At 45.5% G+C, this 24,394-nt stretch overlaps 2 protein-coding genes across 3 annotated transcripts; one reads left to right on the top strand and one right to left on the bottom strand.

Annotated features, from left to right (window-relative positions):
• The first annotated feature begins 218 nt into the window (after positions 1-218).
• slc1a5 (solute carrier family 1 member 5) lies at positions 219-12,262 on the top strand. The gene is made up of 8 exons (XM_036536352.1): positions 219-900; positions 8,136-8,178; positions 8,482-8,565; positions 9,289-9,455; positions 9,720-9,953; positions 10,602-10,796; positions 11,126-11,260; positions 11,857-12,262. The coding sequence occupies exons 1-8, from the start codon at positions 347-349 to the stop codon at positions 12,092-12,094; spliced, it is 1,650 nt and encodes a 549-aa protein (XP_036392245.1). The 5' UTR covers positions 219-346; the 3' UTR covers positions 12,095-12,262.
• A 4,060-nt stretch (positions 12,263-16,322) lies between these two features.
• LOC118783188 (fukutin related protein) lies at positions 16,323-24,285 on the bottom strand. Of its 2 annotated transcripts, none has more exons than XM_036536929.1 (2): positions 24,114-24,285; positions 16,323-20,023 (listed from the first exon to the last, which is right to left on the bottom strand). In XM_036536929.1, the coding sequence occupies exon 2, from the start codon at positions 19,532-19,534 to the stop codon at positions 17,936-17,938; it is 1,599 nt and encodes a 532-aa protein (XP_036392822.1). In that variant the 5' UTR covers positions 19,535-20,023; positions 24,114-24,285; the 3' UTR covers positions 16,323-17,935. The 2 variants fall into 2 exon arrangements, with proteins under 2 accessions (XP_036392822.1, XP_036392821.1); XM_036536928.1 differs by having other exon boundaries at positions 24,158-24,285.
• Positions 24,286-24,394: the final 109 nt, after the last annotated feature.

Below are 24,394 nucleotides of genomic sequence, written 5' to 3'. Positions count from 1 at the left end.
TTTAGTCAAGAGACACAACAACCTGGTCAACATATCTTTATTTGACATTGTGTGTGTGTGTGTGTGTGTGTTTAAATACGTTTTTGAAAAACAATTACTGTACTTAATATAGAATAATTTCCGTCTAGAATATTTTATGTACGTCCGCCCTCTGACGTCACGGAGATGACAAAAACCCCAATGACAACCTCGCGCGCCCTTACTACACGAGCGCAGACGGCACAGACACAAAAGGCTTACCTTCGGTACGTCCGAAAGTTACTGCTCTAGGCACGTTTTGTCCAAATTCATTTAGTTAGATACCTGACTTACTTTCGATCAACTCTATTAGCTAACTGAACTCACCATGGCAGAAAAAATATATATTGAAGATGAAATGAAAGCTGCAAACGGCGACACGCATCTTGACGACGACGGGCAAACGATGGCCAACGGACTGAATGACCACAAAAAGAACAGTGTACCGGAACCCCTGTCTCAGAAATTGAAAAGAATCGCAATGGCCAATTTGCTGGTGATCCTAACTGTGGCAGGGGTAATAATCGGCGTGCTCATCGGACTTGGGGTACGAAACGCAGAACTGAACAAAACGCAAATTATATACTTTGGCTTCCCGGGCGAGCTCCTGATCCGTCTCCTTAAAATGATCATCATTCCCTTGGTTGTGTGCAGTCTTGTCTCCGGAGCGGCCAGCATCGACCCCAAAGCCCTGGGCAAACTGGGTGGCTGGGCGATGTTGTTCTTCTTAGTTACAACTTTAATTGCATCAGCCATCGGCGTTATTCTTGCGTTTATCATCAGACCCGGCACACTGACCGGCTCAAAACCAATACTCTCAGCAGCAGACGGTGGCGTCCCAGAGGCCAAAGAGGTGGTGGACTCCTTTTTGGACTTGATAAGGTAAGAAAACTATCGGAAACCCTTTCCACTGCTTAGGTCCACTGCTGCATGTGAAGCTTGTAAGCTGGCTGTCTATTCCCAGTAAACCACTTCTTGCTACCTGAAACTTCCGTGTAAAGACTTCTGTAACGATGTTGGTTGTACTCACAATTCTTTCAAACCTATCATATCGAACTAGTAATGTTATAAAAGTGCAATCCGGTAACATGTTCCAGAATCCCTATGCTGGGCATTGGAATTCAGAATTGTCACCCAATGGTCATTCATCAGCGGGAGCCTCTCGCACCCACTGTTACACGTGGACACGATGATATTAAAGTCACGTTTCCCAACAGTTAAACGAACCATACCCCCTTGAATAAAACGTTCTAGTATAATTTTCTTATAATGTTCGTTTAGTTTGAATAAAGTTGTTATGCATCGTCTCATCGTCTGTAAGCAAACGTTTTTCCTGGCGTTGAAAACCACTTTAGAGCAGCTATTTGTCAATTCTCTAACAGTGACAAGTCGGAACTCCATTGCCGGTGTGGCAATGTCAGTTCTGAAACGTTGACACACATCGAAGCTAATCGGTTGTATTTCAGTATAAAATGAGATATAATTGGAGTACAAACAGCATCGGTTCACGATTCTTTACGTGGAAGGGAAAGGGGCGAGAATCGAGTTGTAAAGCCCGGCTTTTAGAGAGTATTGTCAGTGTCTCCGCCAGAATGTGGCCAATATCCGTGAAGGGGTGGGTTTGTAACGCGCAATTTGCTGTAAGTCTGTTGACGAGTTGCATCAGATATGCAGGAGTAGCCCATGCGCGGTCGTCGATAGGTAATCTTCTATGTACCGCGTTGCGCCAGATGGTTCAGGTTTACTGGTAATACCTCGGACGGGAATGCACTCTGCTATGACTTGGTTTGCCGGTGAAATTATTTAGCTCAGTGTATTCCGTATTCAACATTTTACTGTTCTTTGCTCGGAACCGGAATGGCGAGGTTAACATATGAAACACGAGAGCACGCATCGGAAACACCGGTGCGTTGTTTTAGCTAGTTAATGTAATAGTGTACAATCTGACGTCGATGGTATCGAAGAGATGGAAATATTTATATCTACCAGCGAACACAATCATAGTGTGGCAACCTCTTGACACGTGGAGAAACGGTTTAGACACCTGGGGGGCGCCCCGATCGAGCGCAGTAGAGCGCGGACGGGAAATGCCCAATTGCTCCCCTTTGTGAACCACATCACACGTCATGTGCTTAATTATAGAAATGTTGAGAGGAATATCCGTTACATTTGTTAACCAACAGACGTAAGATCCAAAAAATAAGTCGTTAACAAGTGCAGTTTTCCCTCATTTTATACGGTGTATATTTAAAATATACCGCTGGACCAGGGCATTACTGCAATGTATGATCTGTATTTTATAAAATGAGCCTAATTAATATCCTTCATGCATTCCCCCAAATAATTAGTAATTGCGTAATACCGGTGTGTGCTCGGTTTTCTCGTTCGGGACACCTCGCGCGTCACTGCAGCCCCAGGCAGCCAGCCTGTTTGCGGTTTTCTGTGTGTTTCTTGTTACAAACGTAGGCATGTCTTTAAAATCGTGCATATTAAATAGCAGAGGGTCTTGTAAGTTGTATTATCGGTATCACCATTCATCTGTCAGGACCACTTAGTGCTCGGTTTAGTAACTTCATTTCACACCATTTCATATTACAGAGATTAAGTAAATACAAAGGTATGAATGGTTAAATACCCACAGCCACGTGGATTGCAATGACAAAACAGAACGTGTTAGTGAATGGAAATCATACCACATCATCTCCATAGCAGTTTTGAAGGTACAGAAGTTTTACTATGAAATGCTTGAACGCCCTTGCAAATACAAGGCAAATTGCTTGTTTGTGTTACTGCAATTGAAAATTGAGTTGTGCAAAAAACTGTGTTATAATGTCAACTGTGATAAATATACACAGTATGTCCTTGCATGAAGCTCTGAATAGTTTTGAATGGTTTATGCCTGTTCTACACTATATTTGCATTGCAGTTTTTCTTCTTTCCTACAAGTTTTTCCTGTTGGACAGACTAAATTACAGCTCTCAAATGAGTTCTGTTAATTATTTATTCCCTATCAACAATTTCCCCACCACCAAACATTTTGGAAAGAACACACTGTATTTGGTTGACATGCCCATACTCTTATCACCAAAACTGAGTCAAACATAATTAGTTTACAGCCTTGGTGCACTTTTAACTAGCTTGAGCAATTAGAACAAAGCCAAACACTCAAGCACATGCAACTTTACATTACATTACTGACATTTAGCAGACTCTCTTACCCAGAGCGACTTACTTAGGTTACAGTTTTGTTCTGGGTTAAGTATCTTGCCCAAGGGTACAACAGCAGTGCCCCACCGGGGAACTGAACCAACAATGTTTCGGTTACAAGTGCTGCGCCTTACCACTACGCCATACTACCGTCCCGCTTTTTGACTCAAAATGAACTTTAATTAGGACGTTGGTAAATATTAATATGTCAGTTGTTTTCCTTTTATTATGAGGAGCGAGCAAGGTCGATCTGCAGGTGCAGTACTGCTGCAGCCCCGAGTTACTCAGCAGTCAGTGTAGGTCAGTCTGAGAGGACGTGTCTGGTGGCACCTCGTCACCATGGCGGAACTAAGGTGCCTGTGCATCTGTTGCAGAGCTAAGGGGGAACGGATTGATGGATGCACCAGGCAGATACACAAGGTGGCTAGGACATCAGGCTATCTGGCACATGAGTCTTCCAGACATGATGGGCAAATACTGCACCTTATTGTTAATGTTATTTATATTTCGGAAATGGCTTACATGTTACTTATTTCCCACGTGTTTTGAAAAAATGAAAAGGAGTTGGAGGCGTGGACACCCTTCTGTAATTAGGTATTATTAGGTGTGCATGTTGCCTAGATACAACACACAATAGGTGGAGCGTTATACATGTTCTAAATTCCGGCACAAGGAGAGGCATTGACCAGAGTGTGCAGTAGAATGTCCTGAGTGACGTTCGCTCGAGCTCTGATGCATAGCATTGTGTGACACAGTACTTCCTGTACACAGTTTGCTTCGCCCTGTCTGATTGGGTCTGATCAATCCATAACAGCCAGTCAATTAAAACCCTTTGGCCTCTCAGTTCTCCCACAAAGCATAAACCTGATACAAAAGGGAGTCTTCTTTATATAGATTCTTTGTTGTTTATTTTGGCAAAGGGTGAGAGCAGTCACCCCACCCAGTCTCAAACCCAGGTCTACGGGGTACCAAACCTGCAGCTCGACCCCAATGCTGAAGAGCCAGGCTTGTTGGTGTGGTGGTCAGAGCGCATACTCAGCCTTAGTGACAGCACTCTGACACACTTATGATGTTATGTTGAAGAGTAAACTTAAACCAGCTTTTTTGACTGCTAAAAGGTGGGCTGTTGGGCCTTGAATTGTTGTCTTACCTTTTCTGCAAATGGATGGATTAGCAGTCATTGACCAGCCTCATTCTGATGACTTGCTTACGGTGGAGTGTTGCGTAGAATACTGAAAGCTGAGGGGTGGGGGTACTGCTGCAACGAGTGAAAACAGGACCAGACACGTTTCTGCTGGTTGCGGTGGAACGTTTCAGTGTTGAGCACACTGTAGTTGCGTGTGAGTGACCTAAGATGGATATACAGAAGACTAAATGGGAGAAATCCCCCCTGTACAGTTATTGCTATACTGTTTCAGTTGTATATTGTTAAGACATATTAAGGAATGCTTAGAGAGAGTTACATAAAAGAAGGCCAGAGAGAAAAACAGAAGGAGAAAATGGTCAACATGAAGTGAATAGAGCATTATTACTGTGCTTCCTTGTTCATTTCTATTCGCTTTTCTGAGTATGTACTCACCAGCACTTCCTGCTCCTGCCTACTGAATGTCCCCAACAGCGCGAAGCTCAGGAACAAACAAATGGAGGTTTTCTGTGTTTTGGCAACAATACAGTAATCTCTCTACACACAAATACAGCAGGTGCTTTAATCTGAGATCAGGATAGGGGGACTAGGTCAACCAGTAAGGATTGGTTCTGGATCCTCATTTTATGATTTCCCTTACGTTCATTAATGATCTCATAAAGCCTTACTAGTGTTGGTAACAGTAGAGGGCAGAGCTTTGGGCCCTGTTTCTCCTCTCTCAGGTTCAGACTTTTTGTCAGATATGCTCAGATGCGTGACGGGTCAGCAGGCAGGGTCTGGCGGGCCCTGTGTGGGCGTGCAGACACACAGGAACTGGCTTAGCTCATTAGCTGGGCAGCTCGTGCTGCTCATTAATTGCTCCCCTTGCTCACAGCAGAGCCCTGGCTCTTATGCTGCAAGGACCCCATGCCGAAGCACTGTCCAGTGGCCTGCTTGGCTCCAGCCCAGAAATACACCATGCATACACATTTGGACATTTATACACATAAGCAAACATACACTCTGTCTTGGTGCAGCTGTGCTTTTTCACAGTAAGATGCCCATATATGGGATAACCATAAGTGAGCGTGCAGATTGTGTTGAAAGCCCTCTTGCTTCACAAGTGTGCTTGCACCTCCAGTACAGAACAGCTCATTTCATTTAATGATTCCCCCCTTCACTCTACACAAGGGCTGTCTAAAGAATGCACAGGAATGGAAAATGAACTTAACTCCAGTACAAGGGAGTGGCTGGGTTTGGATCTGTGACAATTTTGAATAACCTTGAACATAGCATGTTGCTCCTGTCAGGTACAGCCACATATATTCTTAAATGCAAACCTTGAAAAAGAAACTTTTGCAATTTGCTCCTGAGGGCTGTTGGGCGTGCAAATCAACGATGCAAATCCCTTGCTCTTCGTAAGGATCTGAAGCACAGACACACACAGATTCCTCAGAGGGGCATATGATTCACAGCGTTCTAGACAGCCAGCGATCCTGATGACTGGATTAAGGTTGGCATCCTGCCTCTGTCCCCCCTGTTCGCAGGCCACGCCTGTGTCTCAGGGTCAGTTCGGCTGGGGAATCCCCAAGGGTCAGTATTGCCAGAGGGAGAGGGAAATGCGAACCAGCCGCGTCCAGGTTTCCCGACACGGCAGGGCGACCTTTAGCAGAAGAGAGCTGGGCGTCACTGTTTGGCAAACACACAAGGCCCAGATAAGGGTGGGGTGCATTTGCTCAAGCTGATAGCTGAAAATCGCCTCTGCCGCACAGCACATGGGGGCAAGGGCGGATGTCAGCCCGGGTGCAGAGAGACACGTGCTAAAAAACAGCTGGTCTGACATAGCCATATATATATGGTAGTGTAGCATAGTGGTTAAGGAGCAGGACTCGTAACCGAAAGGCTGCAGGTTCAGTTACCCACTGGGGCACTGCTGCTGTACCCTTGGGCAAGTTACTTAACCCACATAATTGCCTCTGTAAATATCCAGTTGTATAAATGGTTCTTTCAGACTCACTGAAGTGCATGTGCATACACCTACAACACACGTGTGCCAACCTCACCATGTAAACAAATGCCAGTGATGCTGACTGTGTGCAGAAAGCTGTGTGGGAGGGCGAAGATCTCACCAGACTGTGACAGGACAAAGTCATGTTTTGACAGACGCTATTGACATTATTGGAACATGGCTGTATTTCTGTAACCTGGCGAACGTGCTGTGGAGGCCGTGTTTGTATGCAGACCCGTGCGAGACTGGGCCAGGTTGGAGGATGAAGGGGAGGGTAGGTAGGCAGGGTGTTGGAGGGGTGATATTGTAGAAGAGTGTAGTCTGCGGTCTGACGTTTACGTGACTTGGAGGCTTATTTGTGGTCGGCTTTTGGTTTCAGCGCTCAGAGCTGAGCAGCTTGCATCATCCTGACCTAGCCTCAGAAGAAGTACATTTGTTTTTCAGTGTGCGTGTGGTACGGCCTTAAAAACAAACACTTTTTGGATTGACAGCATAACCTGCGAGATGGGTAGAGTTTGGGAGGAGAGAAGAACTTAAATGGTGAGTGTAAGTAGGTATGTGACTTTCCTTCAGGACGGATAGGGTGGCGCGCGGGGTTCACGCTGACAGTGAAACACCTGTGCGATGGTCGGCTCAGCACACTCCCACAGCGCCGCTGTCATTGTCGCCTTGTCTCTTCCTCCTGACAGACCGCGAATGAAAATCGCGCTTCTTTTTCACCTCCTTGTGCACTTCATATTCTTCGCGTTGGTTAGCAGCTGTTTATTTGCCCGGGAGGCCCTTGACATAGTTTTCTTTTGCTTTTGCGGTAGTGTAGGCCACACCCCTGCAGGAAGGGGTTAATTCATGCAGCGAAATCTCAAATCTGATAGAAGGGAGTATGCGGCTTGCCCCCAGACCATGGCAGAGTATGTGGCAATGCCTTTAGGCAGCGGTGAGTGGAGAACACTGCACCCCAGTGGTGAGCCTGTTTCCGCGGATAGTTAGCAAGTTAGGGCATCCTATCACAGCTCACTTTTGAACTGTTGGCTTCCTGTTTGCATGTGAGAGCAACTCATTTTTGGGTCAGAGGAAATGAAGTACAGACAATAATCAAGGAGAGTAAGTGAAGGCTGCACAGAGGTTTTGGCACTTTAATCCTGTATTACACCAAATCCGCTCTGGGAGGCGGGAAGTTGGCGGGGCTACCGTGTCCACAGAGGAAATTGAGAGCGTTTGGCTTTGTTAAAGTGAAGCTTGTTTGGCTTAATAGTAAATGGATTTGCAGAATTACTCATGGAGTCAAGGCAAGCTCAAGGAATGGTGTAGTGAACCTTGGAGTCCCTGGGACAGGGAGATTTAATCTGTGTAAATTCTCCCAGGTATTTCCACATGATCCCAGTCCTTGATGGTAATGGCCTCAAGTGGGAGTTGGGGGTGTGTGGAGGGCCGGGCACCACAGGCACCCTTGGGATACAGGTCTGGAAAATTGTGCTCAGAGATCCTTCTTGTTGTCCAAACCAAACGTAGATGCTGATAGAGTCTCCCCCAAAGATCTGATCCTTAAACGGTCACCACTAAAGCAGGATTGTAGAGGTCTGGGTTGTGGTTAGAAAGGTTGATCTTATTCTGAATGTTGGGGAGCAAGAGGAAGACGATACATCTGGGAACGCATCTGAATAAGAACACTTTGTGTTTGCGGTTCACCTCATCTGCACCCAGTGACATGTGCAGATCTGCACCAGACAAGTCCTGTAAAGGCATTCGCCTCAGTTCTCATCTACTGTCTTTCTTTTCCAGGAACATTTTCCCTTCCAACCTGGTGGCGGCTGCATTCCAGTCGGTACGTTCCAGATCCTCTCGCACATTGTTAGACGTTTTACTCACGGGTTTACCTTTACCCGAAAGAGCTGCCTCGCAGCGGAAATCAGGCAGGAATCCCAACTAGCTTTTAAATGGCACCAAGTGTTTTTTGAAGAAAGATGATACTTCGTTAATTGCTTCAGCAGTTATTACACCTGTATACACTGCTGTGCAACAGTTTTAGACACACTCAGGAGCTGTAGTACATTAATGTGTATGTGTTCTTGCATTGAAAAGAGTGTCAGTATAGCTGTTTTTGCTTTATGTGTGCCTTCTCTTGCAGTACGCCACCAGCTATGACATCACGCAAACAAAGAAAAATGTGACAGACGCCGTGGGCTTGACTACAGCTGTCATTGTGGAGAAGGTAAGACCTGCATCCCCCCGCACATGTGCATGCCAGTCACGTGGATGCAGTGTACATGTGTCTGTGTCTGTCTCTCTCTACGTGTGTGTGTCCGTGTGCAAAGGTTAGCGTACGTCCGATGCCTGTCTGGGTGAATGTGCATGGGTGTAATACAAACCACATTCATAGCCATAAACTGACTAGAGTCGCTTTACTCATCAGAAGCAGCATTATATTTAAATCTTAATGGGATGCAAATCCAATTCATATTTGTCATCTAAAGCTGTGTCTCTGGAACAGATGGAGGCAGCTCTTCACTTTGTGACACGACAGAATGTTAGCATAGCTGTCGTGCCTTGTTTCTACACACCCTGGGTTAATATCAGGTTTTTCAACACTGCAGCATTAACACATGCATTTCCATATTACATATTACATTACATTACAGTCACTTGCCAGACGCTCTTATCCAGAGAGACTTGCATAGGTTACAGTTTTACATATTATCCATTTATACAGCTGGATATTTTACTGAGGCAATTTTGAGCTAAGTACCTGGCCCAGGGCAACAATAGCAGTGCCTCAGCAGGGAATTGAACTGGTAACCTTTTGGTTACGAGCCTTGCTCATTACCGCTACGCCACACTGCCCCTCCACTATGCCACACTACTGCCCACGTATCTTGGGCTGTGGTTAGTGGGACGTCGCAGTCACGCAGGCCTGCCTCCTCCCCCTCTCCCGCAGGTACCGGTGGGCAATGACGTGCCGGGAATGAACATCCTGGGCCTGGTGGTGTTCGCCATCGTGTTTGGCGTGGCGCTGCGAAAGCTGGGCGAGGAGGGCGAGATCCTCATCAAGTTCTTCAACTCCTTCAACGAGGCCACCATGGTGCTGGTCTCCTGGATCATGTGGTGAGTGTTCTGTGCCACGATGGGTCAGTGTTTAGATTTTCTGCATGGAGTATGTGTTTTCTTGTTGGATGAAATTTATCAGGGTAAGTGCTCAGTGGCTATATTCACGCCATGCTGTAATGGCACTGTGTACGATCAAATTAACATTGATAGTACACGTTATCAAAGTAACACTGTGCTTGTTGATACAAAAATAAAACTTGGTCTCAGCCCGCACTTCAGTGTCACCTTCACTGACCAGTCCACCCCTTTTCCCTGGTCCAGGTACGCCCCCTTGGGTATCATGTTTCTGGTGGCAGCTAAGATCGTTGAGATGGAGGATGTGGGCACGCTGTTTGCCAGCTTGGGGAAGTACATCGCCTGCTGTGTAGTTGGCCACGTGGTGCACGGCCTGCTGGTCCTGCCGCTCATCTACTTCATCTTCACACGCAAGAACCCCTACACCTTCCTGCTGGGGCTGGTCACTGCTCTGGCCACTGCCTTTGGAACCTCCTCCAGGTAATGCGCACCATGGCCATGCCTTGCTAGTTTCTGTGATTCAAACCCTTGGTGATTTAGTTTCCCACCCATGTAATCCTCTCTTGCCCATCTGCACACCTCTTTCTCTGGGTTTACCGCCCTCCAGACTCTTGCCACCCTCCAGCCCTCTCACTGCACCCCCTGGGGTCGCTCAGCCCCCCCCCCCCCCCCAGTATAAACCTTCTCCCCTCACTCTCTCCTCCCTTCTTTACCTGGCTCCTCCTTTTCTTGTAATGGGAAAGTGAGGCTACCCTAAATGGGTAGAGCCAACATGTGCTGTCAGTTTCTCAATTATTTGAACAAATCACAGTGTTCTGCAAAGTTCTTTTGATTGGATTTTAATCGGCAGAAATGGACAGCTTTTGATAATGCCTCCCCTTGTAGGGCTCATGAAGCCTTGTTCCACCAGACTCTCACATCCTGTCTCCTTCTCCCTAAGAAAGTCTCCGCCTTATTTCCCCACCTCTCTCAAAATGTCTCCCCTGCCTTTTCTTTTCCTCTTTACAATGTTACTCCATTTGCCCTGCCGCCTTTTTTTCCCATCTCCATTCCTTGCCCTGTCCGTCGGCGGTCTCCGCCCAGCCCTCCGCCCCTCTCACGGTATGTCTCCTCCCTCCCCCTCTCCAGCTCGGCCACGCTCCCGCTGATGATGAAGTGCGTGGAGGAGAAGAACGGCGTGTCCAAGCACATCAGCCGCTTCATCCTGCCCATCGGGGCCACCGTCAACATGGACGGCGCGGCGCTCTTCCAGTGCGTGGCCGCCGTCTTTATCGCCCAGCTCAACGACGTCCCGCTCAACTTCATCCAGGTCATCACCATCCTGTGAGTCCGAGGCCCTTCTTTGCAACCAGCAGCAATATTAACATGCAAGAATGAGGGTGATTAGGAGTATGATCATGGTTATCAGTGCAGATAAGTCTATGGATATGATAGCTGGATAAGAACATAAGTCTTAAATGTTTTGCCTTAAACTACCTCAATCTAATACTGTAGTTCTGAGGTGAAATATTATTTATGTAACACAAAACAAGGCAAGTTGCCAGTTTTAGATAATGCTAATATTTGGCCAAAATATAGCTAAACCTCTATTGAGAGTGTTAAGCATATTCAATATGAACGGAACACTGACTTTGCCCATCACTTTTTTCCAGAGTTACCGCCACAGCGTCCAGTGTAGGAGCAGCAGGAATTCCTGCAGGGGGAGTGCTTACCCTGGCCATTATCCTGGAGGCCGTGGGGCTGCCTACCAATGACATCTCTCTCATCCTCGCTGTTGATTGGCTAGTGTGAGTATGGGGGAGGAGTTTGGGGTGGTGCCAAGTGTCTGTCTTACTTGGGTGTACTGGTCTGTTCTGTTTCACTTGATGTGTTATATCATGTACAAGCACTTGTATTTCATGTTGTTATGTCAAATACACTTAGTATTTTCACATCCAAAGTCACTCTGGAGAAGGGCGTCTGATAAAGGACAAAATGTAAATGCAATGTGTATGTGAGTGAAGGGGAGGGGTTTTGAGGTTGGTGGGCAACTAGCTGGGAGGGGGAAGAGGAGTTTGGAATCAGGGAGGGTGGTGGGGGGTTGGCTGAAGTGAGAGAAGGAAGGAGTTTGTGGATATGAAGTGGCTTTGGACCATCTAATTTAACTGAAGGGTTTGGGGAGTAGGAGAGGAGAAAAATGGGGACAGCATTTGCATTGAGAGATGACAGATGGTGTGTGTGTGTATGTGTGTGTCTGTGGGGGGGGGCATTTCAGAATATGCTGGGGGGTGTTAGACTGATTGAAAAGCAGGAAGATGAGGGTTCCCTTTGCACCAGTGCCAGTACCTTCATGCCAGTGTAGGTGTGACACCGAACTCACCGCCCCACTCCTCTGTCCCTGCAGCGACCGCACCTGCACAGTCATCAACGTGGAGGGCGACGCCTTCGGGGCAGGCCTGCTGCAGCACTTTGTGGACCGCACCGCCCGCCCTGATGGAGGGGCGGAGCTCAGCGAGGTCAAGATGGAGGACGCTGCCCCCTCCAAGTCGGAAGGCTCGCCCCTCATGGCCAAGAGCAGGGCGGAACTGGAGGAGGGCGCGGCCGTGGCGGCGGCCAAGTCCAGCGAGGAGTCTGTCATGTAGGGGAAAGGGCCCTGCATCAACAGCTCCAATCGATCTGCCTCTCTTTGCTCTACGTGCAGACATGGCATGTTGGGAGAGGGACTCACAAGGCCTCTCAAAGATAAAACCTCTTCCGATTTCATGACCAAATTCAGAGTGCAGACTGAGAGACAGAAGAAGAAAGGGGGACGTGGGGTGGGGTGGGGTGGGAGGGGCTTGGGGGTGGGGGGGGTGGGGGTGGGGGTTGAACAAGGGAGGGAGAGGGTGACAAAATGTTTACTGTTCTATTTTTTTAATGAATCAATATTTATTAGATGCCAGTAACACAGTAGCAAATCTTGTGCCTCTTTGGCAAGGTACTCTTCATCTTCCTTTCAAAGAGCTGGTCATTGTCTCTTGTGTTCTTATCAATCCAGTAGCACACTTTTGGTCTGGCCTCAAAGACTACTTGCAACACTTTTTACACTCTGTTTGTGTCAAAGAGATGTTCCATTTATTTCACTCCAATAAGCCATTGTTTACATTTTAGATATTCTATATAATCACTGTATCTACCTACTGGCCCTGAAAGAGAAGACAATAGGAAAGCTGTAGTGTTTTTATCCTAGACATCCACAGTGACTCTTTTGATTTAGCTGCTAATTGAATCAGGTCCTGGCATAATATTCTAAAAGGACCTGTTTTCACCTGATTTTTTTTTCCACACAACTTGAAACTTTCTACAGCTTGAAATATCTACTTTTCTGGACTTTATAGAGTACATTCACTACGAATATAGACTGTATGTACTGTTCAAAGGGACAAGGATTCAGGGAGCAGAGGCTAAATGTAAAGATAAACTGAAAGGTGAACTCTGACCAGCTCAGTCTCTGGTGGTCAATCCTTTTGAAACTGTCCCCAGAGTTTGGAAAACCTCGTCACATCTGCTGTCATAAATGTACTCCTTAACTTGAATAAGCACATCCTGGCTTATGTCATTTCAGCCACTCATCTGGAGCTGATGGCCTATGGTGGTGTGTTTATGTTTATGGGAAAGTAAAACTGTAAAGTACACTAAGCACAAAGTATGGAATTGTGCTAACAGTTCCAAGGTACAGGCAGCATTCTCGCACTGTTGCATGACTATTGTAGAAACAGTGTGAAAGTGCTTGATGTTAGCTGTTTTAATACTCCCACCTGTATATTGTGAGTGATTTTTATGTTGATCTGAATCAAACAATGTGCTCTTCTCCCAAATGTTCATACAACGTTGATGCAGTGGAGTAGCAATATTGTGAGAATGTTCTGTGTCAGCTGAGCAGGGCTGTTTGAGCCAACATTAGAGAAGGAGAAGAAGCAGGAGGGCTGGGTGTGAAACTGCCAAGATCGCAAGATGACATTGGGTTGAGTTGCATTCTAGGTTTAATATGGCACCTACCCATGACTGTGCTGGACTGGAGGCATCACAAAGATAATGCCACACATCTGGTCATCTTTACCATAATATTTATATATAAGATAAATATATATCTGAACACACCCTCAGTGTCCTGGTATATAAGTCAAAATGATTTAATGTTGACCACATTATACTCAATTAATAATCTAAAATGCTTTCCTGCTTTTTAATTTCTTTTTATTTTAATATATTTCTTAACTGTATTTTAAGTATCGCTTTAAATTGTGCTCATCCTACTTTGTGATGGATGTTGGTGTTATATGTCTGTTATTGGTGGCGATTTATGCTTGCGCTTGTCATTTACTTTTGTATATCCATAAAATCTCTTCTCTGTAACTGCACCTGTGAGTGTAGGCCTGTTGTGACAGTGTGTGCAGTGGTGTGTATGTGTGTGTGTGTGTGAGTCTGTGTGTATGTGGGCATTATTGTGGTCTAGCAATATAGTGTGGGATGGCTGACGGTATTCCTGCTCAGAAAATCTGACCCTATTTTTACACTTTATCATGCTTCGGATATTGAAAGGAAAGCACAGGCAGGCATTGCTGACCTTCAGATATCTGCAAGGTTGAATCTAGTGGCATATCCATTACTGCGTGTGCGTTTCCTTGTCCGTGTGTGCACTATGAGTGCTTCAGGGTGAGTTCAGTCTCCAGTACCTGCTTGTGTTGCCTTGGATTGTAGACCTCCGTGGTGATCAGAATGTAGGGTGGGGCTAAGATTCAGGATGTAATGCTATGTAAACAAGTGGTGGTTATGTTTTACAGTTTGTTGTTAAGCAGAGATTCAACCATTTCAATACAGTCTGATTTGCACCTGAATGCCCAAGTGACTTTAAAATCATATTTGTTAGTTTTTCCAAGAGTTGACATGTAGGAGTTGTTTATAAAAGACTGCAGTTGGCAGTTTTGTACAGGAGGAGCCAGAGGGCTCCTGATCTGATTGCATTCACCACCCTTGAGTAAACTTTGTCCGTTTGAGGATAACGAGTTATAAATGTCTCATATACGTGTTTCTATGTGTCTGTTTTGCTTGGTTGTTTTAGCCGTAAGTCGCACACGCTATTACCAAATATGGGGTGCAGCACGGCTGAAACTTTTTCCCATCTGACAGCATGTTTTTCCTGTTTTCCAATGGCACATGTCCTCATTCTCACTGTCAATCCATATGTCTGTGCCACAGATATTTCATTGTGACCAGATATTCAGGTCCTGTGTGTCTTAAGTCCTCTGTCTAGGGAGGTTCCAATGCTGTCTCTGTACCTATGGATGTTGTTTTCTGTAACGAAGCTTCAAGAAAGTTCTTAACGAGTCAGAAAACCAGAACACTCAACCGGAATTCAGCTATGAGACAGAATTCTCAGTGTCATGTGCACCGAGCTGACCACCTGGTCCATTTACAGAAAATCTGTGTTGTTTGCCGTTGTTGCTGGTGTTACATCATGCATTGTGCCGTTATGTTGTTGCAATAACATGACTACCTGGGCCAAAAAATGTGCAGACCAAAGCCCTTCTGTATGTATGCTCTTTACTGGCTGTAGAATAAAATCATTTTTATTATTATTTACTCACCTTGCTTTGCCTTCCTTTAAGAGTCATTCATTTGATTTTACTTTACTTTCTTGCATGATGAATAAATCATAGAAAGGACTGAATTCTAAGCCTGGAACTTTTGCATTTAAATTTCACCAAGTGACTCCTTTAGGAAAATATCAGAAATGATTCATCCTTTTGTGAACCTGTAGTAGAAGAAATACTGCCAGTTGGTCGTATGTAGATTTATTGATTTTCCAACATGGTATAAACTTTTTTTTCGATTCTCACATTAACTATCACATTCAAGATGTGTGAGTGGTGAGGCCTTAACACAGATCATTTTGAATAATGCTTAGTGAGACATACAGCACAATTCTCTTCACCTTCACCCAGCTGAAACTTCAAGGGCCCAGTAACCCTCACATTTATGGACACTCCCTTGGCATGGCCACTCAGTGCATACCAGCCTTATTCAAAATAGCAATGTCAGCAAAAGTGGATCGACAAAGAGAGTCACAAGGACTCCCACCACACCTGGATAACAGTACATGCACCATGTGTACCCAAAATTGATGTGTCTGTTTGTGAGGCCTTTAATAGCAGTCTAGTATGTTTTAACCCAGTGATATAATGCAATGTGTAACATAATGTTGTGTATACCATCTAAATATTTACATTAAATGTGTTGCAAGATGGATCACCAGACCTGCTGTTATACACATTATATATAACATCATTGGTGAAAGCCTTAGTGAGGCATACAGGCAGAGCTTTTCTGATGAGCTTTTACAAGGCTTGGATGTGTGCCTCTTGTGCCATCTAATGGCCAAATGGAGGCATCACAGGTTATGCCTACAATGGAGGATCAGTACAGCAGTATCAGTCTCTAAGTGAGTGCCACTGTCCACAGGTTTAGAGAATACGCTCATTCAGCACCCAACCCCTTGATAATATTTTATACCCATTGCGCAATGCCATCCCTTCCATATTTATTAACATCCCTAATTACACAGGGAAAAAATGTAAGTGCTGCTACCACTTCTCCTGCTTAATTTTTATGTTATACTTTAATTTTCATAGCATTGCACACAGAAAAGTCATGTTTACACATGGTAAACAACACCATCCGTGTGTGTGCGCGTGATATTTTATGTCAATGTCATCAAACCCTCCAAAAGACATTATGCTGTCATGCCATCCAAGTGGTAACCAAAGAAGCTATACAGACGATTCAAGACAAATAGACAAAACAATTGTTTTATTTTAGTATGTCCAGCAGACAAGAAGAATGGGGTAAGCACTGGCTGAGATAGGAGGGACTAGTGTCAGCAGGTTTCTGTGTCTGGAGTTGGCACCTCCTAGTGTATTTTTTTGCACATGGTGTGGCAGTCGACCCCATTCACCGATCCTGGATCAGCACCCACCTAGTATTCCCTTCATTGCTCTTTTTAGCTCCTTTCCAATAGCAGGTAACACATGCAAACACTGCAGTATGCCTTTCTTTGTCTCACTAACAATAAAAACTGTGTAGTAAGAGTCTGCCTGCGCAACACTGATCCTAGATCAATGATTTTCTACACAAAATGTTCATGGTGATTCACGTGTGAGCAAGGTGACCTCTGATCCTGGGACAGTGGTTTGGAGCAGAAAGGACCCAGAGCTTCATCTGACACTTTGGGTCCTCAGAGCCCCTCTTACATTCTCAGTGTAATGACAAAGGTTGAACTACAGTTTGCTTATTGCTTTGTATGATCAGTAAAGCATACACAGGGCTAAATGGAATGGTTTCAGATGGTTATTCAAAACTTTTACTTTCATCTCAGCTGTTTGTGTGTATAATGCTGTAATTTTGTATTCTGGACTGAGACAAGCTATCGTGGGCATGCTACTGTAATACAACTGACAAAGGAAGCACAGATTCCTTCCCATTCCTTTTTTAAAACTGATCCATGAACAGGTTGCAGCATTGTGTCCTACGATAACTTTCCTTGGTGGTTTGGATTCACTGTACAATTGAGACTAATCTCACACTGGAAATGGATAACCAGATTGTGCAACATCTCAAATAATAAAGTGAAACTGTGCAACACATAAACACATACAAACACACACACGCACACACACACACACACGCACACACACACACAAGCAAGCACAAACAGCATCTACAGAGCCTCAGTAGTAGCCATACAATAGTTTCAAGTTTCACTGACAAAGGGCACAAGCTAGCTAGATTTGTTTAGGTACCTTTTGTCTGATACTTAATGCAAATTATCTCACGTTTCAAGTGTTAAAGATTCTGTCATGGGTGCTTCAAACAAGTGCACACAAACAAATCACATTCAGACAACCAACAGTCAGGATAGTCAGAATCACAGACAAAACATTGTTTCTTTCCCTTTTCAGCTGTGAAATTGCCTTTTTTAAGCTGCTGCTGTCGAACAATCCGATTCATTAGTGGGCCTCATGACCAACACTGTCACAGCATTCCCACAAACTCAGAGAAACACTGAATTTCTGTGGCTGACCTGGAGGAACTCTGATTATTTTATACTATAAATAAGTTGGCACTACACAGTGACAGGGCACTTCCATTGGGAGCAATCTGTGGGACAGACATACACTTCATAAAACTGGAATTGTGCGTCATTTCTGTGCAGTGTCAATGCCATTTCTGTACATTTCTGCCTCTGAGAGACAGTAGTCCTTCAAATGTCCTCTCGAGGCTCCTTCAAAATGTACAGCTGTGGAACACAGCAGCTCTGACACGTAAATCAATACTTAACCTCTGCAAGTCTGAACAATACCTTACGGGCAAATTCAATCAGTGCATTGTGAGTCTATTCCTCCACACTCTACGCTGGTGTGACCAAGATCCTCTGCTCCTACTCCTCATAGCTTGCTTCTGTCTAGCCTCTTTTTGGAGGGGTTTGGGTATTGTGGGTTCTCGATGACCCCTTCCCCGAACTTGAGCTCCAGGAAGGCGCGGTGATTGTTGGGGCCATACGCAGTGATGCCGGCAAACGGCATGGGCACCAGGGGCTGCAGGAAGTGCTCGGGGAACTCCACGTCCTGCTTGTGCTCCGTCCAGGTGTCCTTGGTCATGACGCCGTTGCGGGGGTAGAAGGGCCACAGATCCACGTGCAGGTGGTTGGCCTCGCTGTACTGCACCCGATAGAAGTCACCCTCCACCGCGCGCTCCCACACGTAGCCGTTGGCGTCCACCAGCGAGCCGGCGTCTAGGTTCTTCAGGTAGTCGCAGTTGGGCACGTCCTCCAGGTAGATGCCCAGGTCCACGTCGTAGTCCCAGGGGATGATGTCCTGGTGGCGGACCGCCCCCAGCAGGGTGCCCCCCTCCAGCCAGTACCGCACCCCCGAGCTCTCCAGGATGTTGATGACGTACTTTGTGGTTTCCCGGAGCGCACGCAGGCAGCAGGGTGGGGTCCAGCGATCCAGGTAAAGGTACTCAGGCGTGTCGTCCTGCACTGTCCCGAAACAGCGGGGCGTCTCCTTGGTGCAGCCGAACCACTGGTCCTTGCCATCAGGGTGGACCAGACGCTTGAGGCCAAAGTCCCGCATGAGCCGGGTGGTAGCCTCCCGGAGACGGGTCTCCGCCTTCCACTGGTTGTGGGCGGAGCTGAAGAGGGGCCGCCGGCTGGTGGGGAAGCAGGGTCCCTCCAGCAGCTTGACCTTCCAGCCGCGGAGCGAGGTCTGGATGAAGAGGGAGGACAGCAGGGGGCGTGCCAGAGGGGTGGAGAGGTTGAAGAGGTCCTCGGAGCGGATGAGGACCACCGCGTCGCCCCGCAGGGCGGTGCAGACGCTGCCGCTGCTGCCCGAGGCGGCAGGTGTGTAGGTGGCTGTCCACTCCCGCAGGCTGACCCTCAGGTGCAGGCACTGGACAGCTGACCGGGCCAGCACCGGCGCCGCCACCAGCCGCACCGGGCCCCCGCCCTCACCCTCCAGCTCCCGGATCAGCCGCTCTAACTGACGGCCCTGTTCTAGCTCCACGCCGTCTGGCACCAACAACACATACTCTGTCTGCACGTGGAACTCGGGCCGGTGGGCCTGAGGGGGCTGGTCCGGGCTGGGTGCTAGTGCCAGAAGCCGGGCACCTTCGGGTAGTGCCAGCGGCGGGTAGGGTGGGGTGTCGGCCACTGCTAAGAAGGGCAGCTCAGGCCGCTGGCGCAGGAAAGAACGGGCGACCTCGCCCACGTAGTTCTCAAAGTCCTCAAAGTCCCGCACCAGCACTGTCACTCGGGGGCTGCGGCCGTTCCCAGCACCTCCTGCCCCAGCCACACCAGCACCCGCCCCTGCCAGCCCTGCGCCGGCCCCGAGCGCAGACACGGGAAGGGCCGCCTTCTTGGAAGAGCCCTTCCCTGGCTCCCTCCGCTTCTCCATCATCTGCTGCTGAGCCCGGGACACATAGTACAGGATCAGCAGGTTTAGGGCAATGGCCCCAGTCAGTAGACCCTGACAGAAACTCACACGCATTGTGCCTCTTGTATCCCTCTTTAACCTTGGAAACAGCACTTGCCAAAGAATGGCTTATGGATATCTCGCAGGGTCAGAGCTTAACCTAGTTTGTACAAGGGGCTGTTTGTGGTGTTCAGAAGGTCTTATGGAAAGGATCTTTACTGAAGGAGGTGTGAGAGAGATCCTAGATCAAATAAGCCTGACCTCGGGTTCCACCTTCTCGGTGAAAACTGCAGAGGGCGCTTTCAGTGTGGTGAGGCGACTTTTAGCCTCTCTCTGGCCTCTCCTGCACTCCAAACCCCCATGGCGTTCTACAGCACTACTGTGTTGGGCTTGCAACTACTCTGAGCTCTGAGGGCAGGCTAGCTGCATTGGTGCTGAAGTGGTGAGCACTGTTCTTGTTCACTCGGGCAAAGAGGCAGATGTCCCACAGCTGGCTAAACAGCACGGCTCAGAACCCCACCGATACAGACAGCGGTGTGGCTTTTCTGTCAATGGCTGGAACATCTGAAATGGAAGAGCAGATAACAAGGACACTGAAAATAAACAGTGCACAGTGACAGCTGTCTGGTTCAGATGTGATAACTTCAGGGTTAGACACACAGAACTGCATTCATATTACAAATAGGGAGTACAGCGGAACAAATGAGTACAGTACAACAGTTAACCCCCCCCAGCGCGCGCGCGCGCGCACACACACACACACACACACACACACACACACACCTCAACCTGAAAACTAATCAAGCTGTGGTAGGCAGCCAGTGACGCATTCAATTTCCATGCCAATTCCCCGTGAGCTGTTGCCTGGCAACAGGTTGACACACATTTGAGCTGCATCCCTCCAATTAAACAGTTCTGGTTCCCTCTGTCTGAATGTGGAGCTGGGTTACTATAAATACAGGGCAAATTACAAGTAATGGGTAAAATTTTGAACTTCTTTTGAGATACAACCTACTTTTGAATGATACAGAAGTGATCTGAGTGATCATAGTACATATTGTAAGCCCGCTTATACTAACATCCTTAAAGGGAGGTACAACACGCAGAGCTTTTATCATGCTTGCATTATACTTGAATTGACTGCTCAGCTAAGAGCGCTCAATTAACTCAGCTAAGAAACTGCTCTATGTACTGGTACTTTGGATCTGAATGATACAAACATTAAGCTACAGTCAGCAAATAAATACACTGCATTTGTGAGGCATACCCCATACCTACACAGCACAAAGAGTTAGGCCCTTTTTGGAGTTTCATTCCAAACAAGACCCTGAGGTCTGACTCATTTCAGACATTTACTTCTGTACCAGCTGTACTCATTTACACAAAAAGAATTTGAATAAAATGTCAATGAATACCCAAATATGGACACTGTCAACTTAACCATCTTAATGTTCCTGTTGCATTATATCATGAAAAATATTCTGTGGTCCTTTTTACATTTACATTTACATTTATTCATTTAGCAGACGCTTTTATCCAAAGCGACTCACAAGTCAGGTACAATACAACACAAGCGAAAAACCATACAGAGTCAACAATATTAGAAGCACTGCATTACCAAGTTTCAAAGGCTGGCCAGGCAAGGTACAAACTAGCATATAAAGCTAATGAGTGCGTTAAACCATTAGATGACTTTTTTAATATATAAATTTGTTTTATAGTTTGTGCTTTTTTAATGAACGTCACTTTTTTTCTTGCCATTTTCTTTTTCCTCATATTGAGCCAGTAGTCACATCCATTCATCACTGTCTGCCCTTGGAAGAAAACAGATGACTGCCATCTTGGTTATGCATTAGAGTTAACCGGCTAGCTAACTAAGCTCCCAATCAACACCTCAATGCATTACAGCTATAAAACAGCTTTCCTTCTCTTTTTAGAAGTAACAACAACATTGCCTTGAATGTTAAAGCACGACAGGTAGCAATGTTAAACAGTAGGCATTTAACTACCCTGATCTAGATTTGAAGTTTAAAACCTGCTGCAACCTGCATTCTACAATCTACAAATGGGCACCAACCAGCCAGCTAGCTACCTAGTGGGCTGAGGACTGAGGAGACAGCTAGCCAAAATTCCATATGCACCCAGTTGGTTCACTAGCTATCTCATTGGCCACTGATTCTCAATCCTGCTCCTGGGCCCCCCATGCTCCGCAAGTTTTCCATCTTTCTCTGCTCTGCCTACCTGACCGAACTCATAAGTGGAACTTTGGATTAGCTGAGCATAACTGATTTAATCAAGAGCATGCACACTAATTTCAATCAGCTGTGTTTGGAGCAAGGATAAATAGAAGATATGCAGGACAGTGAGCCTCCAGGTGTAGGATTGAGAAATACTGTACATTGGCTATTTAAGTAATGTAGGATCTAGCTAGTTACTAAAATATATTTTCATCCAGGTTTCCATTAGAAAAATAATGCATTGCCAACTTACTGGCTGAGTCACTGCCTAGCTAGTTAACATTACGTAACTAGGGAGCATTATAATTATAATGTACCTTTGAGCCAGTTTTTTGTTAGTTAATTGACTAGACTAGTGCACAAGCTGATTACTTGCTAGTTAGTGTGTTTTGCCAGTTTGCCAGTTAAGTTATTTTCTGGGTAGCTAACTTTCTGGGTAGCTATGTACTTTACTAGCTAATTTCATTTTCAGTTTTACAAGCTAACACAGATGCTAGCAAGTCATGGGCTAGCTGTACACCTGTCACTAAATTTTGTAAAATGTAATTTACAATTTTAAATGGCAATTGAAATTGTACTTTCCACTCAAGATACTTAGTGGTCACAATGTTAGATGTGGAAACAGAAAAAAAGAATGTCCTCTGGTGCAGAAATTCTTTTACAAAGGCAGTAGAACAGCTGTAGCAGTGATGAAACAGATTCTAATGAGTATTACGAAGGTAAGTAAGTTCCAACTGGTCAAAACTTATGCTTGGTACTAACGTTGTCTCCCCGTTACTTCCACAGGTTGGATATGTAACCTATCTACTAGCTTGTGGACCTCATGTTAAATCATATTTTCGACTTCCCAACACAAAATAGTTGCCAAATTCTGATGATAGTATGGAAGGAACACAGGAGCTGAATATCTGGTCATGATAAAAATGTCTGTTGTGATTTCAACTGAAGATTAAAGCCATTTAAGAGAATTGTATTTCAGAAGCCATTTAATTAATTAATTTTGTTTTCAGCCAGTCAGCCAGGTCCTCAGTTGGACTGCTTCCTTGCTAGTACCATAAAGTCACTGGAATTGAAAACTGACTGAACTCCTTGTTAGCTATCGAGCAAATAAGCCTGAAAACTGACTTTGTTAGCCAGCAAACTAGAAGATAAAGTTAACAATGGGTTGCTCTTGCTTGCTACTTAGCCATCTTAATTTATTTTCAACCAACTAGTTCACTACCCTCTTAGTTAGACAGCTTGCAAGCCAACAATATATGAAAAATAACTACACTGATGTTACCAGCTAACTAATAAGCTTGAAAATTGACTGAGTTTAATAGCTTGTTAGGTAATTAATAAGGTTCGCAGTCGGCCTTGCTTATTTTAGTTTTAGCCAATTAGATAAATTGTTAACTAGCCAGCCATCTCTACAATAACATGCTGTTAAACTGTACTTAACCTCTGTCCTGATATGCAAAGATTCACCATTTATAGAAACCGTATTGCCACTATTCTCCTCCACGACACTACACAAATTCATATGCATACATAGTATCATTCAAACCCATGACATACAACATTAGTACCCAACTTACTAACAGGCCTCTCCACTAAAATGCTTTCATGTCTGCTATTACAATGACTAATATCTAAAAGAAACCAAGTCACATTAAACAATCTGACCTACATTACCTCACCCAAAGTAGATAACTTCCTAACCTACTCAACAGGCTGACCTATCTGTTTCCTGAATTCTTTTTATGTCTACACTACTATACATATAGCAGATATCAAAAGAATTCGTGATTGTTTTCCCTACAATCTACTGTAGTTATGTTTCATATGACAGTCATACAGAGGGTACTACCAATGTTTTATTCCCTTGTAACAGACATACGAATAAGTCATTAATGGTAATTATTGCATGGATTTAACTTCTCTCTAAGAGTCAACTTTCTCAGACACAAAGCAGACTAATCGCAATATGTGACGGAATATTGTTACAGTTCAATGTTAGGATGTGCTCATGACTTCCATATACCGTTTCTTACTATATTTGTTCAGTTTTCAGTTTTTATCTCAAAAGGTTTCCATTAGAATCACAAAATAAATAACTGGTCATATGTATGTGCTGTTAAATCATGGCAGTCCTATAGCATCATGTTCAAGAGAAATCTGACATGCCACTCCAACAAGGAATCTCTCATTTTCATTTGGAATTGTGTAACGTTTGACCTACACTCTGAATATACAGGACAGCTCATGCACGATGGCTTTTAAATATTAAAAAGAGGCTATATGGTCTCTTGCAAGCTGGTGAGAGAGACGGTAGTGTTGTTTTCGAATGCAGACAATCCGTTGTCTTGCGTAGTAGTATGTTACAGCTAGACAGTTACCTACAGACCGGGGAGCAATTAAATAAAGGAAAAGGGCACCTGCTATCATTGTAGAGATAGACGGCACACAGAATAGCACGTACGTTGACGCAGAGATCAGGAAAAGCGCTCTTTCCTTGCATGTATCCTCTCGGTTTCTTTCTATTTTTGTCCAAAGGCGCAGTCCGCAATTTTTTATCCCTGCCTGGCTGCTTCGGAAATGAACACAGGAAACCCGTGAGATCACAATGTGGCAGGAAGCTACCGCCCTGGTTACAGCTGGTAACACATCCTACATTCAGTGCGCGAAGAGATCGTTAAGAAGAGATCACTATTTGGCA

Source organism: Megalops cyprinoides, chromosome 9 (genome assembly GCF_013368585.1).
Source record: "Megalops cyprinoides isolate fMegCyp1 chromosome 9, fMegCyp1.pri, whole genome shotgun sequence".
NCBI classification, from domain to species: domain Eukaryota; kingdom Metazoa; phylum Chordata; class Actinopteri; order Elopiformes; family Megalopidae; genus Megalops; species Megalops cyprinoides.
Note: the sequence above shows the minus strand (reverse complement) of the source record. Positions and strands in the feature narration are given on the sequence as shown.

What these genes read in the sequence shown, in the direction of transcription:
- slc1a5 (XM_036536352.1), top strand. Translation starts at nt 347, where the DNA reads ATGGCAGAAAAAATATATATTGAAGATGAAATGAAAGCTGCAAACGGC. An exon ending in CAGCTGTCATTGTGGAGAAG is followed by an intron (nt 8,566 to 9,288) that starts GTAAGACCTGCA and finishes CCTCTCCCGCAG; the next exon opens with GTACCGGTGGGCAATGACGT. An exon ending in GCCTTTGGAACCTCCTCCAG is followed by an intron (nt 9,954 to 10,601) that starts GTAATGCGCACC and finishes CCCCCTCTCCAG; the next exon opens with CTCGGCCACGCTCCCGCTGA.
- LOC118783188 (XM_036536929.1), bottom strand. Translation starts at nt 19,534, where the DNA reads ATGCGTGTGAGTTTCTGTCAGGGTCTACTGACTGGGGCCATTGCCCTA.